This window comes from Oryzias latipes, chromosome 13 (genome assembly GCF_002234675.1).
Source record: "Oryzias latipes chromosome 13, ASM223467v1".
Taxonomy (NCBI): domain Eukaryota; kingdom Metazoa; phylum Chordata; class Actinopteri; order Beloniformes; family Adrianichthyidae; genus Oryzias; species Oryzias latipes.
Genome location: NC_019871.2, coordinates 8,361,434 through 8,378,353, shown reverse-complemented (window position 1 = coordinate 8,378,353; position 16,920 = coordinate 8,361,434). Strand labels below are relative to the sequence as shown.

Below are 16,920 nucleotides of genomic sequence, written 5' to 3'. Positions count from 1 at the left end.
CATATTCCATGACCAATTTCCCATTTTACCTTTTGGATTTTTACAATTGCAATGAAATTAGTATATGCATTATTTCTGAATTTGTAATGAGTCTTATAAAATAGCTTTTTACTTAAAGAGCAGTTACAGCCACACTATTAAGTTGGCATGCAAAGCTGAAACTTGCCTTTAAAATACTGTCCTCTGACATCTTATTTTTAGATTTTAAAGAAAAAAAACACGTTACATTTTTAATAATCTGCTCCATGAAATCAAAATAAATCATTTGTTGTTAATTAGTTTCTACATGATGATGCTACTTTCTTTTAGTCACCAGTCTAATTTAAGAAAAAAAAGTTATAAGAGGTTTTTTTATACTATTAAAAATATATATCTATATACTTGTTTTGGTATATTTTGCTTTAGTTAAAACAAGGGAACAAAGGGCCGCTCACTGACCCAGGAGAAAAGGTCTTATTTGCTGTAATCCAGCATAATTAGTCAAATTACAGCATGCTAAACAGATTGCAAGGGGCTGTCTGTCAGGCAGGCTCATGAGATGGCCTGAAGTCCCACTGGGCTGTGAGGGTACTTCTTTAATGCCCTCCTCAGTCTGTTTTTTCTCTGCCATCCTTTCATTTTTCTAAAAAAAGAAAATGTTTACAGCTCTTTTAGTCAATGTTTTCACCGTTCTCTGCTTTTTCTCTCAAACCTGAAGGCTACCATCTTGGCTCCTAGCCTGCCTGCTAAGGTGGATGAATATGATAAGAGGATTCATTGCACACACTAAAGAAAGTCAGAATAATTATAACAGCGCTGCACCCCTCCTACTTAATTTTATATGAAAGTCAAGGGTACACTTGTGCTGCTAAGAAGCACAGACAACAGTTAAGACACTTTGGTAGGATTAGCACTGGTGAAAAGATTTAAACTATATAATTACATGAGGATAAAGTACAAATTATCTAGTGCACTAAACAGCCAGATTATCATACAGCACAAACCAGGCCCCAAAGGGTGAGCCAAGATGACAAAAGGCTCTCATTAGCATAAATTTACAAGCCCTCTCGTTCAGAGAAGCCGATAAGAACCTGTTCCACCTTTCCTTTGGCCCTGAATAGCTTGTTGTGCTTTTGGCAATGACAGATAAGTCAGGGTAGTTCCACATGCCTGAAAAAACGATGCTCCAGATTCTGGCTGCGTCCCGAAGTTGTCACCCACAATAATCCTCAAACAGTGGCCAGTATAAAAGGGGGCTGTGTGTTTTCCAGATGATATACTGCAAATGACAGAAAGAATTATATGTAGGAGGACGAATCTGTAACATATTATTAAGCAATTCCCTCTGAATAACAAGGATAAAAGGATAATGGATGAGGGTGTCATTACTACCTCGGTTCCAAGGGAAGTGGCAAAGCAAAGGTAGAGAGACAAGATTAATTAAATACGAATGAGGCTCTCATTGCTCATCAGGCTTCCGTGTCTTACCGTTTTCTCTTCCTGTCCATCTGACCATCCGTCTTTCAATTTCTCCATCCTTGTTCTCTCCATCTTTCCTTTCCTTTTCTGTTTCGCTCCAAACCCTGACATTATCAAAATTGTAGAAATAGTAGGGAAACAAGGCCAAAAAAAAAGAAGCAATTTTGAAGTTGCAGCAATAGAGGAAGCTGTAGCCCAGGCCAGGAAGATTTCAGTCATCCTAAGTCTGACAAGTCCTTTAAAAAGTCCAATTAGGAAAAGCTTTCCTAAAAGACCCAATACCGAATGACAGCGATCCTTCTTTCAAGCCTCTTAGTAAAAACACCCTCAAGCTGTTTATCTCGATGATGTGCTGACTCGTGTGTTTATGTAAGTTTGTGGATTTGGCTTTGGGTGTGGGACTCTTTGACTGTTCTCACAGTGATTTAAAAAAACAACTACTTATATTACTGCCTCTTTAAGTTTGAAGCGTAACATACACGACCAACTTTGCACAACATGTAAAACGCAGGTACATACAACTTTATTAAGCAAAACCAAATATAAAGTGTTACTTTGTGTCAGAAGTTGGTTTATTACTGATATAGTGTTGTTTTTTTTAAATCATATGTATGAGGTTCCATTTGTGCCAAAAATCTGTTTTTGTGTCCACTGTCTATGTCTTTGGTCGTCTCACTTTGTCGTCAGGACTTAGCAACCGTTGCTACTGTCGATAGCTCCGGTCGTTAGCTACTGTCGATAGCTACGGTGTTTGCTACTGTCGATAGCTACTGTCGTTAGCTACGGTGTTTGCTACTGTCGTTAGCTACGACGTTTCCCCGTGTTTTGTCGTTAGATGTTCTCGTTTTTCAAATTTTGCCAAAGTCGTCAGAAAAGTCCTTTGTACGGCCGGTAAATTTTTTCCTGTACTACCACGGAACGAAAAAGAAATGTTTATCAAAGCAGACGTCAGGGTTAACCATGACAACACGTTTTTAAGATGAACTTTATTTTGATATTCCCTCAAACGCGTATTGCCAGAAAGGGGGGGGGGGGGGGGGGGCATGCATACAACGCTTGAAACGAAAACAAAGTGGCGCATTACCGCCACCACCTGATCTGGAGGCGAACTACTTCTATTTAACACGGAGAATGACACATAATAAATATGTACATTTTACGAAGACTATTTATGAATGTGCTGTGTTCTGATCATGAAAAACGTGGTTGATTTATTAATAATAAAATTACAAACACATTGGTGTTGATTTAATGTATTTGTTCAGAAATAAACCCTCAAGTCATTAGTCCATGGCAATATTTATTTTTTTTGCCGCTGAACGATTTACGGGGGCCTTGCAAGGAGGCCTTTAAAATATCTTTGATGAGTTACCTTCTCAAATTTTAGTGGGTCGAGTCACTAATTATGAATATAACAGTCGAAAACTGACTGGTTTTTGAGCTTTTCTTTTTAATCTATTTATGTGACCATGAGATGGCGCACTCGGGACCACATAAGGCTCTTATTAGCCCGTCTGATCCTCGTTTATCCATCAGATTTGTAACAACATATTTTATAAAGATCAGTCATTTTTCAAAATAATTTGAAATAATAGTTTCATCACAAGATTAAATTAAAGCCATACTCTAAATAACTTTAAACGGGAACGTGAAACCGTTGTACGCTGCACCCCCCCCCCCCCCTTTCTGGCAGTGCGCGTTTGCAGGATTGTCAATAAAGGTTTTTTTTTTTTTAAGTGTTTTGTTCCGTGATAATACGGGAAACAATTTATCGACCGTACAAAAGACTTCTCTGACGACCTTTGCAAAATTTGAAATACAGCAAGATCTAAGGACACGACATGGTGAAAGAACGTAGCAAACGACACTAGCAACGGTTGCTAAGGATCTTCCTGACGACACGTGAAACGACGTAGCAGACGACACTAGCAACGGTTGCTAAGGATCTTCCTGACGACATGGCGAGACGACGTAGCAAACGACACTAGCAACGGTTGCTAAGGATCTTCCTGACGCCGTAGTTAGACGACATGGGATAAGGACAATGACAAAGATAAAGTTTAAGGATAAAGCAAGCATATACATCACAAAGTTAATACAAAGTAATAATCAAAGAATCATGGGCATGCAGAAGATATTGCTTAGTAATACATAGACATGAACCAATGTAAAATGAACTCGTTCAATAGACATAGACAATGAGCCCAAAGCATAGACAGTGGACGCAAAAACACGATCAGTGGACATAGACAATGGACCAAAGACATAACAGTAGACGCAAAAACACATTTTGATATTTTTGGCACAAATGGAACCTCATACATATGCCTAATTTTTTTAATTAGTATAATATGTATATATTTTATGAGGTTCCATTTGTGCCAAAAATATCAAAATGTGTTTTTGCGTCTACTGTTATGTCCTTGGTCCATTGTCTATGTCTACTGATCGTGTTTTTGCGTCCACTGTCTATGCTTTGGGCTCATTGTCTATGTCTATTGAACGAGTTCATTTTACATTGGTTCATGTCTATGTATTACTAAGCAATATCTTCTGCATGCCCATGATTCTTTGATTATTACTTTGTATTAACTTTGTGATGTATATGCTTGCTTTATCCTTAAACTTTATCTTTGTCATTGTCCTTATCCCATGTCGTCTAACTACGGCGTCAGGAAGATCCTTAGCAACCGTTGCTAGTGTCGTTTGCTACGTCGTCTCACCATGTCGTCAGGAAGATCCTTAGCAACCGTTGCTAGTGTCGTTTGCTACGTCGTCTCACCATGTCGTCAGGAAGATCCTTAGCAACCGTTGCTAGTGTCGTTTGCTACGTCGTTTCACGTGTCGTCAGGAAGATCCTTAGCAACCGTTGCTAGTGTCGTTTGCTACGTTCTTTCACCATGTCGTGTCCTTAGATCTTGCTGTATTTCAAATTTTGCAAAGGTCGTCAGAGAAGTCTTTTGTACGGTCGATAAATTGTTTCCCGTATTATCACGGAACAAAACACTTTTTAAAAAAAAAACCTTTATTGACAACCCTGCAAACGCGCACTGCCAGAAGGGGGGGGGGGGGGGGGGTGCAGCGTACAACGGTTTCACGTTCCCGTTTAACGTTTAAAGTTATTTAGAGTATGGCTTTAATTTAATCTTGTGATGAAACTATTATTTCAAATAATTTTGAAAAATGACTGATCTTTATAAAATATGTTGTTACAAATCTGATGGATAAACGAGGATCAGACGGGCTAATAAGAGCCTTATGTGGTCCCGAGTGCGCCATCTCATGGTCACATAAATAGATTAAAAAGAAAAGCTCAAAAACCAGTCAGTTTTCGACTGTTATATTCATAATTAGTGACTCGACCCACTAAAATTTGAGAAGGTAACTCATCAAAGATATTTTAAAGGCATCCTTGCAAGGCCCCCGTAAATCGTTCAGCTGCAAAAAAATAAATATTGCCATGGACTAATGACTTGAGGGTTTATTTCTGAACAAATACATTAAATCAACACCAATGTGTTTGTAATTTTATTATTAATAAATCAACCACATTTTTCATGATCAGAACACAGCACATTCATAAATAGTCTTCGTAAAATGTTCATATTTATTATGTGTCATTCTCCGCGTTAAATAGAAGTAGTTCGCCTCCAGATCAGGTGGTGGCGGTAATGCGCCACTTTGTTTTCGTTTCAAGCGTTGTATGCATGCCCCCCCCCCCCCCCCCTTTCTGGCAATACGCGTTTGAGGGAATATCAAAATAAAGTTCATCTTAAAAACGTGTTGTCATGGTTAACCCTGACGTCTGCTTTGATAAACATTTCTTTTTCGTTCCGTGGTAGTACAGGAAAAAATTTACCGGCCTTACAAAGGACTTTTCTGACGACTTTGGGAACATTTGAAAAACGAGAACATCTAACGACAAAACACGGGGAAACGTCGTAGCTATTGACAGTAGCAAACACCGTAGCTAACGACAGTAGCTAACGACAATAGCTATCGACAGTAGCTAACGACAATAGCTATCGACAGTAGCTAACGACAGTAGCTATCGACAGTAGCTATTGACAGTAGCAACGGTTGCTAAGTCCTGACGACAAAGTGAGACGACCAACGACATAGACAGTGGACTTTTCTTTTTCAAATCGTTGTGAATCAGGGGCAGATGAAAAATCACAGTCTGTAAAAAAACGTATTTGTTATGTAGAAATTACGCTGGATGGACCATAAGCTCCTCTTCATTCTGATGCATCCACTTGCAGACAAATAGATCCATGTACATCCTCATTTTCCTCGTCCGAGCTGGCAGCTGGCCCCAAACTGCACAGCTGTAAAGCTCCAAAATTGCTCCCCATTTTTGTTGCACAGGCAATGTTAGGTTGGGGCTGTGAGGGGCTGTAAGCTAGTGGGAGACAGTGTAAAAATATGGGTCACAGGAGATGGGGGCAGGCTTACTTCGGGCCACAACTTGGAGGGCAATTTATAATGAATTCATGCAGCTCTGTAGAAACTATGACCTAGAAAACACATTTTATTTTTTTTATTTTGGCCAAAGCTTGTATAATTATTAACATCTTAGGACCCAAGCTAAAATTTGACAGGCCCCAAGTTAAGCAGAATTAAGAACTGTGGTTGGATAACCCAAATGTGATGTCAACGCATGTGGACGATGTTTTAAGAGTTGGAATGCTTTTTGAGTTAAGAGACGGTTGGAGTGGGTCTTTCAAAATGTTAAACTTTGGTCCTCTAGGTTGAAAATAATAGTAGGAACAGCACAACAGTGAAAGTAATATTTTATGTTTGTTCCCGGTTTATTACTCACTCCATTTAGCCATAGGAGTTGCAGTAAAAGTCTTTCTTTCTTTACATTTGTCACGTTGTGTTTCCACCCATTTGCAAATCATTTTTTTCTTTCCCTCTTCGTTGCACCTAAAGGTCTGCTTCACTGTTCAATTCTTTAACAAAGATGGCAATTCAGTTGACAGATTAACTATTAGTTGCCATGGTGGGGTGATTATGGCATCAAAGTTGTGTGTCATAACAAAGCCCATATTATCATACCTGCTTTACTGTGCTTTATTGTGGTTTGTGATTATCAATCTTCCAAGGAGATGAACTTGATGTAACTGGAATAACTATAATAAGTTTACTGTATGTTCAAAGGCGATTTGTATCATTTCATTCAGCTCTTGGTTCTATGCAAGTCTCCTTGTCTATAGCCTTTTGATGTTTGAGTTAGTTTTCAGGCTTCATGAGACGGGTTCTTGTTGTCTTTACCTAAAGTCAAACACTGAGGTTGTTCTCGCAGTTTGCAGGCCTCCCTGATGTTTTTCCCAGTGTCTGGATGTTTTCAGGGTGTTCCTTCTAAAGTGCAAGGCCGCATGCTGATGCAGAATCTGCTGGTAGCGATTTCATCGAGCCGAGCTTTGCCCCACTGTCAGTCATGAACTGACTTCTGACTTAAGTTGAACTGTTGTTCTGTATGACAAGCAAGACATGAAAAGTCCAGGACTCAAAGTATTGGTTTAAGTTTCCATTTCAGATTTTCTTTCAGTGCTTTCTGACAGAAAATCTGAATGGGTTTATGAATGGATTCAGCCGAACAAGTAACTTGTAAACAATAAAAACGAGTATGAATAAAATTAAAGTACTTGGCTATAGTTTAACTACCTTTTTATAAGACCCAGTTCATAACAAAGATATAACTCATATTTAAGATTTAAGAACTCTTTCAAAAAACTTTTTAACAAAAAATGTCTGTTTTGAAAACATTATTCTTTTCCAAAAAAGGGTTATGTCATTGATATTACAAGTAAAAAACTTAGCTGGTATTTTGAGCTATCCAACTGTAAAATTTTGAGCCAGATGTCAGCTGGGAGGAGGAAAATAAAGGTGTTAATGGTTCTATTCGTCTGCAAGGATGCATCAGAATGGAGCGGAGGAGGGAGACTTTGGCCAGCTCATTTATTTTGCTGCATTACATCTAAGAGCTTTTTCAAATGGCGAGTCTTTATCTGCTCCTGATCTATCAAAATTTGAATAAGGAAATAATCTGTTTTAATTTTAAGTTCTCTTATGTATGATCACATTTCTACAGTCAGTCCCCTACCATCACACATGACAGTGACACAAAAATAGACTGGCCTTGTAGTTTAGATGAAGGACTGTAGTAATGGATTATGAAAGGAGCAGCTCACAGGAATGGAACAGTATTGCAGGATCAGTATGAATGCTCACCTAAAGAGCAAGAATGGGAAATAAATTACCAACAAATTTTTTTTACTTACATTTTGGTATTAAGCCTTGTTTCCACTGAGCGGTACAGTATGGTACTGTACGCTCCAGTTCAGTATTTTGAGCGTTTCCATTATAAAGTGGACACATTAAGCTGGACCAAACCATTTTTGGGCACGGTTTGGGTTTGGGTTGTAGGTCCATAGAAATATGGTACTACTGTTGAAACCCGTTGATTGGCTGAAGGTCATTGCAACAAAAGAAAGCAGCTGTATTCCTCTTCGCTGCCTGCGATCTTCTCTCAAACAACTTTGAATGCTTTGTATATATGAAGTACCAAAACTCAAGCGGAAAACTTGAGCTGCCGGATGACCTCCATTGTTGTTGTTAACTTCACTCCGCATGCACCGTTATGGTCCAACTTTGAATGGAAACGCTCGCCTGAATTGCGTGAACCATTCTAAATCGGACTAGTCCCTTACTAGCATTCTATTGGATAATTTTATTTTACTTGCAACAATTATTAATATTTCCTACTGGATTTTTATAAAAAAAATCCACTTTACATAAAAATGTGATCAGGTTTCAAACTTTTTAGAGATGTTCTGCAGGCATCCTCAGACTTATTACAGGAGTGTAAACCACCGCTGGAGAAAACCAGCCTAAATTGTCATATTTTTTCTCCCATTTTGTGGAGACTTATATTTTAGCATTAAGGGAACCTTTACTCTGTACAAAGTGACTGCATACCAGGACGAGAGCCCCTCCCACCTGTCCCACCATGGCATCGTTGATGTCGGCGCTGCTGGGCTCGCTAATGTGCGTGAAATACAATCCCTGACATGAACGTTATTGACAAACCTGGCTGGACATTTGGGGCAGTGAGCTGCCAACATATTTAATGCATATTCATCTCCTTTATCCCACTGGTCCTGCCAGAGCACTCGAGCTGTGTCATCTTGCCACACTCCAGCTACCACCCAAATGTATAGTGACACTGATTATGCAAATCTGTATCTTGTTTTCCCCCCAATACCTGCACTAAGAGCCTTAGATGTTATTGGAGCTCAGATATGAGGCTCGAAAAGAGTAGAAATCTGGGAAAATCTTTAAAAAAGCTATTTCTTTTAAATGTTCTTCACCACAGTTGTCACATTAAGGGAAACCAGATGAGACACATGCTTTGATGTTCATGCATGCATTTTAAATTCACTATAAAAGGGATTAAAATTTAAAGAAAAGTTTGCCATGAGTTTTCCCTAAAATGGAAATGTAAAGTTGAATCTGCTTTAGCTTTGCATTGAAGCACAGCGGTGATGTTTGAACATCTGGCACAACATCGAATGTCTTCTGCAAAAAAAACAAAAAAAACACTCAACACTCTCAACTGTTCAGCTCTTAAATGTTTTATGCTTTCTTATTAGTTTCCCAAAAAGCTTTATCTCTTCACAGATTTGGCCCATATTTGCCCAGGATCAGTCATTCAATAAAGTCAGCCATAGTGTTTCTGATCCTCCAAATTGCCTTGTGTGAAATCTATCCCACTTCTCCTGAGGGAGTTCTCGTATCAGTCAAAATGAAACCGCTAGCAGTGTCTCTTTTTTCCTCCATGTTCCTCTTTGGCTGCCTGGGATCACACAGTCATGAGGCTTTATAATGGAAGCCTATTAGACAAATCTGGGAAGAATGCAGCACAGATGCTCTGACACCAGTTTGTCAAGCAGTCCAATATAAATATATCAGTCATGCTGGCTTGGAAGACTCACTGAATTATACTATTTTCTTTTTTTTATTTTAGTATGAATGCATTGAATTGGGGGTGGTTATTGCCTCACATTGAAGAAAATTGCATCAGGTTTTATTAAGAATGCTTTGTTATATTTATTAATAACATCCGTCAGTGTGTCTCAAATATTATGGTGATGAAGTAATTCAAAATCAAATATATTTCTAATCTTTCTATGCATGAAGTGGCTTCCTACGGCTTATAAGTATAATGCGCTCTACTTGATGATACTTGGTGATATGTGAGTTTCCTTCTAAACACAGCCGTCACCTGTGCTTCTCTTCATCCCCACCTGTCACACGTTTGTCAATGTTTCCTACAAAGCTCTGCAGCCACAATTTAACCATTTAAAATCGCATAAAGAAGAAAGGACGAACAACAAGGTGACAGGACAGAGATGTTAAATGACATTATGCTAGAAATGTGTAGTTTTCTGCAGCTGCTGTAGTGACGCATGCGCTCGGGCCTCCTAATGAGCCTGCATTGAGGGAGTTGTGTGGAAACAAAAGGCTCTGCTAGTAGTCCACACCAGAACCCTTCACCCGCCCTGTCGCCGTTCCCCCAGCACTGAGCGTGACAGACCATGAGCAGAGCGCCAGTCCCTTCCTGGTGGCGTGATTAGATTGGGGCCGAAGTCTCCAGCTGGCAGGCCTGTCTGTGACTGGAGGCGGCCGTCCCCAGTGCTTGTCACTGGCTGACACCTCTGACAGGCAGGGGACAGCTTCAGCAGACAGGTTCATTAAATGGCATTTTTTACAGCTGGGCCTCCAAAAATGAGGGCTGGGCTTTGTCAAATCTTCAAGTCTATAGGGGCCCCTGCATGTTGGTTTAGACCAAAGCTTTGTTGTTATGACAATTTTTTTTTCTTTTTTATCTGAGATGTTTGAAATCAGCTTTTTCTCTCCTCTTTAGCCTCTCTTTTGTTGACAGGTAGCCTTTTGGCCTGCACTTTGTCACAGCAGAAAAGTCCCTGAAGAAACCAACAGCCACTGTTAAAACTTTACATCCGGACCAACATAAGTCTTAACATATCAGTTTAAAAGAATCTGCAAGTCAAAATCTAATTTTGATTTGTTTTAAAGCCTTTATAATTATAAAACATTCTCACAGCACACAACTAATTATAGGGGCTTTTTAGACGGCCTATATTTAATCCTTTGAATATATTTCCACATATGTTTTTGCCCCTAAGTAGATGATGAATTAAGGCAATTTTGGAGCTGAAGTGGTTTGATGCATATTTGCACCAATAGGTATAAAGAAGTTGAATAAAAGACTAGTATTACATTAACTCATAGCATGTTAATACCTGAAACAACTCCCAGTCTGTGTCAAGCGTTTAAACTTTCAAAAGTCTTTATTTGTGCGATGCACATCTGTGCCCCTTTCTTTCTTTTTGTTCATACAAAACAGTTTCCAGAACATCTGGTTGCAGAGTGAAAGCAGAGAAAAGCCAACACTTCCTCCTTGTTAGCTGCTGCTGGCCCTCAGCAGTGTTCATGCAGCCCTTTCTCACCTCCCTTCCTCTCTCCTCCAGTCTGCAAACTGCCTCCTCTGGGCTGTACTGTCTCTATGACAACTGTTTGAGTAGGGGGTTGCAGAGGTGTCAAGCAGGGGCATTACTGGTAGAAGAGCACCAGAGATGCTGCACTGCACATCCAGCATCTCCACCTAATCCAATTTTAATTGAGCTCAAGAGATTTTGGATGTGGCGCAGAGGTCGGGCATGAGCTATTCCACTGAGAAATTAAGGCAGCCCAGCTCAGGCTGCACTCTTCCGGCCTGTCACTATTTTAAATGAGCATTAGCATCAGACCTAACCCAGCTCACCATCTCACTGTGCTCTTTCCCTCCCTGCCCACTCCACCTTAATCACACACCCTCCTACACACACTCTCAGCAGTGCTGCAGCGCCTCACTCCTCTGCTGCCCTGTTATATCTTTATTCTCTCAAACGCTGTTTCTCCACTGCACCTATGTGTGATCGTAACCCCAGGAGCTGCTGATGACGTTTCTCCCCCTCGCTCGTTCTGTTGAACAAAATTGCTCAGTGAGATGTAAGGGGGGAGGAAAGGTGTGTGAGTGGATCATTCTCACTTGTCAGAACAACTGTCTCGATTTGTGTGTGTGCTCCTTTAATCCCAGTAGTACTGCATAGCCTACACGACGGATTCTTTGTCTGCCCTAGCTGTTATTTTGGATGATGTTTCTTAGTATTGTTTTTTCTCCAAGGAGTTGGTGTGTGTTTTTCTTGATTCTTTACTTTTTTTTTAGAAGTAAACTTAAAGCTAAGAAATATTTTTCCTGTAAAATAAGTTTGGTCATATGTGACAATATAATCTGTCTTTTAAGGTTAAATCTAAATAAGTTTTAAAAAATGCTAAGGTGGTGTAACTCTGTTAGAGTTCACTTTATGGTCATTGCTTTCAAAAAGTAACATTTTGTGACAAAAAAAACGTTAAAGTTTAATTTTTGTTAATATAAATTGATTCAACTGAACATGTGCACACTATTATCACTTTCTGTTATTGTATTTTTTGTGTGAGGAATTTTGAATCCTTAATGTGTATGTACAATGTCAATTTTTTCATAAGCTACTGTCTGCACCTTCAAAAGGAATTGTCCCTCAGGATTTTTTTCAAAGGGACAAAGTGTCATTTTTGTAAAAGAAATTTGACCTACATTATTATTTTATGTTTAAAAATGTAATTCTACACCACATCTAGGCTTACTTTAAAACAACACTCGTAATTAGTTACTTGATTATTTAAAGTCAATAATAATGATGATTTCACATCAAGCATTCTTTAATAGACAACGGTTTATCGTCTTGGTTTTAATTTCTGCCAGTGTTTAATTCTCCACGTATTTTTCATTTCTGTCTTTCTCAGGTCTTAGCTCATACTGAGGGTTTACATGGGAAGTGGATGTTTAGTGAGATCAGAGCGGTCTTTTCCAGGTGCTACCTTCTGCAGAACACTGCTTTGGAAGTCTTTATGGCCAACAGAAGTAAGCGAAAATTCTATCAAGAAATTTTGAGCAAAAAAGTGAAATTTGTTGATACTTATATCATACTTTTTACTGCTTATAGCCTCCGTGATGTTTAACCTTCCCGACCAGGCCACCGTGAAGAATGTTGTCCACAGTCTTCCTCGAGTAGGAGTGGGCACCAGCTATGGACTTCCTCAAGCCAGGTGGGTCAACGTATTGACAAATCAGCAGGAGACTGATAACACCTATAAATCTACCTTCACACTGCCCTCTGCAATCCACGTTCAAGCAGCCACTTTCGATGAAAGGTCGACGTTATACGCGCAAACGTGTTTCAGCTTCAAAATGGGAGCATTCAAGAGGGTCCCATTTACATGTCACTACTTACCTTTTTTACAACCGTTTTCAGGTTCTACATACAAAAGGCGCGGCTGTTGAACAAGCGTTGAAAGTTAAACCAGGTCAAACTGATCAGGGGCTCAGATTTGGTAGTGGCGTTTGGATGGTGTTTCCTTCGATTTACGTGCCAACTGTTTGAAAATCGATCAGGGAAGAGAAATCAATAAACTAAATTGCATTGCATTGTATGTGAGAAATACTTGATTTTTCTTAACTCATAGAATACATTTTGTGCATCACTGTATACTTGCAATTGTGTATTCACATGTACACTTGAATATTAAAAACTTGCGAATCCAAAATACAATCTACTCCACACAACTCGAAATTAAACCTGCTTAAAACTAACTATAAATTAAAAATGGGTCCTACACATAAAAATCCTTAAATAGTTAACACTAATCATCCAATACACAAAGACAAAACCACAGTTATGCACAGATCAACTAAGGTTTCCGGGACTCCTAACTCGTCTTCAAATTTGTGCGTAGATGATACGCGTGTTGACGTGTGAACGTAGCTTAAAAGTTGTTTGATGAATTGCAAGTATCTTCTGTGTTGTGATGCATCCTTTCAGCCTGGAGCAGAGTTTACTTGAGGTCCCAAAAGTCCACTCATTGAAGTGGTTGTGCACTGACCCTGACTGAACTGACCTAATTCTCTGACAGAAACGGGACTACAGCCAGGCCAAAGACCACTGGGAAAAAAGAAACAAACACTTAGACCCCCCATAGACTTTCAAAGTGCTAATCAGCCTTCTTATTCTATTGCTGACGATCTAACACTCCACTCTATGCTGTTATAAGAAACTAACTGTTCTTGTATGATGTTTTGATCCCACATTTTTGATTAGAAAGAAAAATAAAGTGAAATGTTAATGTTGGACGTATGTGAATGTTGGCAACCACCAGCATAAGATTATTTTGGTTGATGTGATTGCATGTGTTTGCATTTGAAGTTATTTTTTTTATCAACCTCAAATCCAGTTTATTTTAAATTTCCAGCTGGAATTGCTTTTCTTTTTATTCAGGCGTATTTCCCTCGCAACCCCTCGGCAGCTTTTCAAATCCTCCAACATGACCCAGCGCTGGCAGCGACGGGAAATCTCAAACTTTGAGTATCTCATGTTCCTCAACACCATCGCTGGTAAGGATTGATTGCAATGCAATTATCTCATTCATTTGTAGAATTCTGTGCTTGAAAACTTGAAAGTATGGAAATATTGTACTTTTTTTCCTACAGCCATCAGTTAAACTGATAGATTCTGACTTGTTTTCCTCCTTTTCCGGGTAGAATTTACAGCTACTGAAACTTTTAAGTGTTGATGTATTATCTATGTGCTTCTTTTCACAGCTAGAGTTTCATAACTTTAGGGTTAGCTATCAGAATCAATAAATTTTATATGTCAGCGCTGCTGAAAACATGCTCTAAGTGGCTTCAGGTATGTCGTATTTGTTTAAGAATGTGTGCTAGCTCTAAGCGATGCTCAACACGGTAAACTTCCCTTTTCATGGGACTGTGCTGTTTGAAGGAAAGAGCAGGCACAGCAGATTTTGCCAGATAATTAGTGGCTGGCTTTGTGAAAGAGTACACACACACACGCACACACACACACACAGAGGAGTATCTGCAAAGTTGAAAGGTTCTGTTGTCAACTCTCTGATCTGAACTGCAACTAACAGGGAACGAGAAAAGCGTACTCTGCTGAGAGAGGTGTCATCTGCACTCTCGCTGCATATTCATGCATATTTATATTTAGCCTGTTCTGGAGTTCGATACATTATTGTCAGCTAATTAGATGTAAGGCAGACAGAAAAACATGCCCAAAATTCATTAAAAATCCCGGTAATGACCTGAGCTGCCAGGGATGTCAGGAATAGTGTTGAGATGGAGACAGGCTAGGGGGGGTGAGGTGCTGGGAAGAGGCGTGAATGGGAAGTGGTCTTCTAATTAAGCACTATTCCACTGTTATTAACATCGCGCCACCCCAACCAAGGCCTTAGCACTGGTAGCTACACACCAGCACAGGAATCACCTTCTTTGCTCAGCCCACCGTTTCCTTTCAATTGTGTGCCATTAACTTGGATAATTATACTCTCTTGCCACCCTCATATCCTGACTACTGCCTCTAAAACTTTCAAGATCATTTTCAATGTTTAGAATGAGATGCCTTTTCCAAATCTTTCCAAAGTTGCATCTGCTACAGTGGCTCAGCATGGATCTTTGGTAAAAGTCAAAATTATCATCTCCTAAAATGATATTAACCTAAAGTACTAGAAGTACAGAATGTGGTTATGTAGACGCTTGAACTTTGTGTTTTTTCTGTGAATCAACAGCAACCCATTGGTTGTATTAAAACGATGTGTGATTGACTCCCAAATGGTGGTCAATACCAACCACATTCTATCACTGCAAGGGGTCTATATGTCCCAGTGTGTCATTTAAAAACATGCTACTGACAAGTTTTTCTAATGAGAATGGTCATTTGACTATCCACTTTTGGGTTCACTTCCCCTCTTTGGTGTTCTGGATAGTCGGTCTACGGTCACATTGATGTGAATCACACCAGAGTTCGTTTGCAACCAAATAAGACGTTGGTTTCCAGCAGAACTTAGAAGAGCTAACCTGAACAAACAAACAAACAAAATTATTTTTCCCCTTGTTAAAAGCAGATAGAGGCATTCTCCCCGAAAATCTTGACTGAAAGAATAGGATTGTGAAAAGAAGTGGTTTTTAGCCTTTCTGGATAAAAAACAAACAAACATAATTTCACTTTAAATTGATAGCCATGCAGTAACAGAAATGTGTTTAATTAAGTAAACAAACAGACTTTTCTTTATCATTTTTTAAATTTTTAGTATTTTATCTGATCTTTTTTGTTAATTGTTTTCTTTTATTAGTCATGTAGTATTTTGGCAAGATTCTGCTTGAATTATGGTCAGTAGTAGAACTTCCAACATGATTGACAGTGTTCTGCTTACACTGTTACTCTTGTCTGACCTTCTGCCTGCTTCAATACACTCTTCAAAGGAAACGTATCACTGAATGCTCTTTCAGCTTTTCCCATGGATTTCATCCAACATTTTTCTTTTCCATCTGCAAATAATTTATCCTCTCCAAGCACATAAGGAAAAGTAAATTTCATACTTTTGTGACATTATCTGTGCATCACAGGCACAGAATAGTATGAATCTCCAGTCTTTCCTCTGTACAAAAAGATACTATTATGGTTTCTGTAAATTTGAAAACATACATCCTGTGACTCCCACACTCGATTAGCTAGGAACGCACAGCAGGAATAATCGTGTCAAGGGACCAACAGAAAACATTCCCACCACTTCAAGTGTACATTTCCCTTGCAGAACCCATATGGAAACACAAGGGAAGTTACTCTAATGGAGAGCTTTGAGAGGAGGACTTGTTGAAATCCTGCATGCTGATCCCCAAAAAATAAGCAAAGCCTTAAATGAACACCCCCCCCCCCCCCCCCCCCCCCCCTCTGTTTCTTTCTAAACCTTCATCACTCACAGACTTTTGTCTGCTTTATGTTTCCAGGGAGGACATACAATGACCTGAACCAGTACCCAGTCTTTCCTTGGGTCCTTACCAACTATGACTCTGAGGAGCTGGACCTGACCTTACCAAGGAACTTCAGAGATCTCTCAAAGGTACAGATGCCTTTTGGCCATGAACCCCAAAATGTTAAGAGAAGAGGGGCCAACTAAGGGACAAATGTATTTAATGACTGGGGATTTCCTTATTTGGGGATAGATTGTAAAACAATATGGCATATGCTGTCAAAAAAAATCATGAGTTGTCTCAGCTCTTGAGATGGAATGCAGAAAGTAGAAAGAGCAGATTTTAAAATCCTGAAATGCACCCATATATCTAATGTAAGTTTACCCCCCTTTTTTTCTGATTCCATATTGTCTTAATGCAAAGTTTAAAGTGTATGTTTTGCATCCCTAAAATAACCTTCTGGTTCCTTTATTAGAGGCATATGTCCTGTCTTAACCCACTCGTTTTTTTTTCTGCAAACAAAAACTCTTTAT

General features: G+C 39.3%; 1 protein-coding gene across 4 annotated transcripts in view; it reads left to right on the top strand.

Annotated features, from left to right (window-relative positions):
- Positions 1 to 16,920, top strand: part of LOC101155372 (neurobeachin) — a 215,693-nt gene that overhangs the window by 156,667 nt on the left and 42,106 nt on the right. For all 4 annotated transcript variants that reach the window (XM_023961238.1, XM_023961236.1, XM_023961240.1 and 1 more), the window contains 4 exons: positions 12,370 to 12,487; positions 12,570 to 12,672; positions 13,899 to 14,014; positions 16,424 to 16,536. In XM_023961238.1, the coding sequence (XP_023817006.1) occupies positions 12,370 to 12,487; positions 12,570 to 12,672; positions 13,899 to 14,014; positions 16,424 to 16,536 (450 nt within the window). The remainder of the gene's footprint in view (positions 1 to 12,369; positions 12,488 to 12,569; positions 12,673 to 13,898; positions 14,015 to 16,423; positions 16,537 to 16,920) is intronic.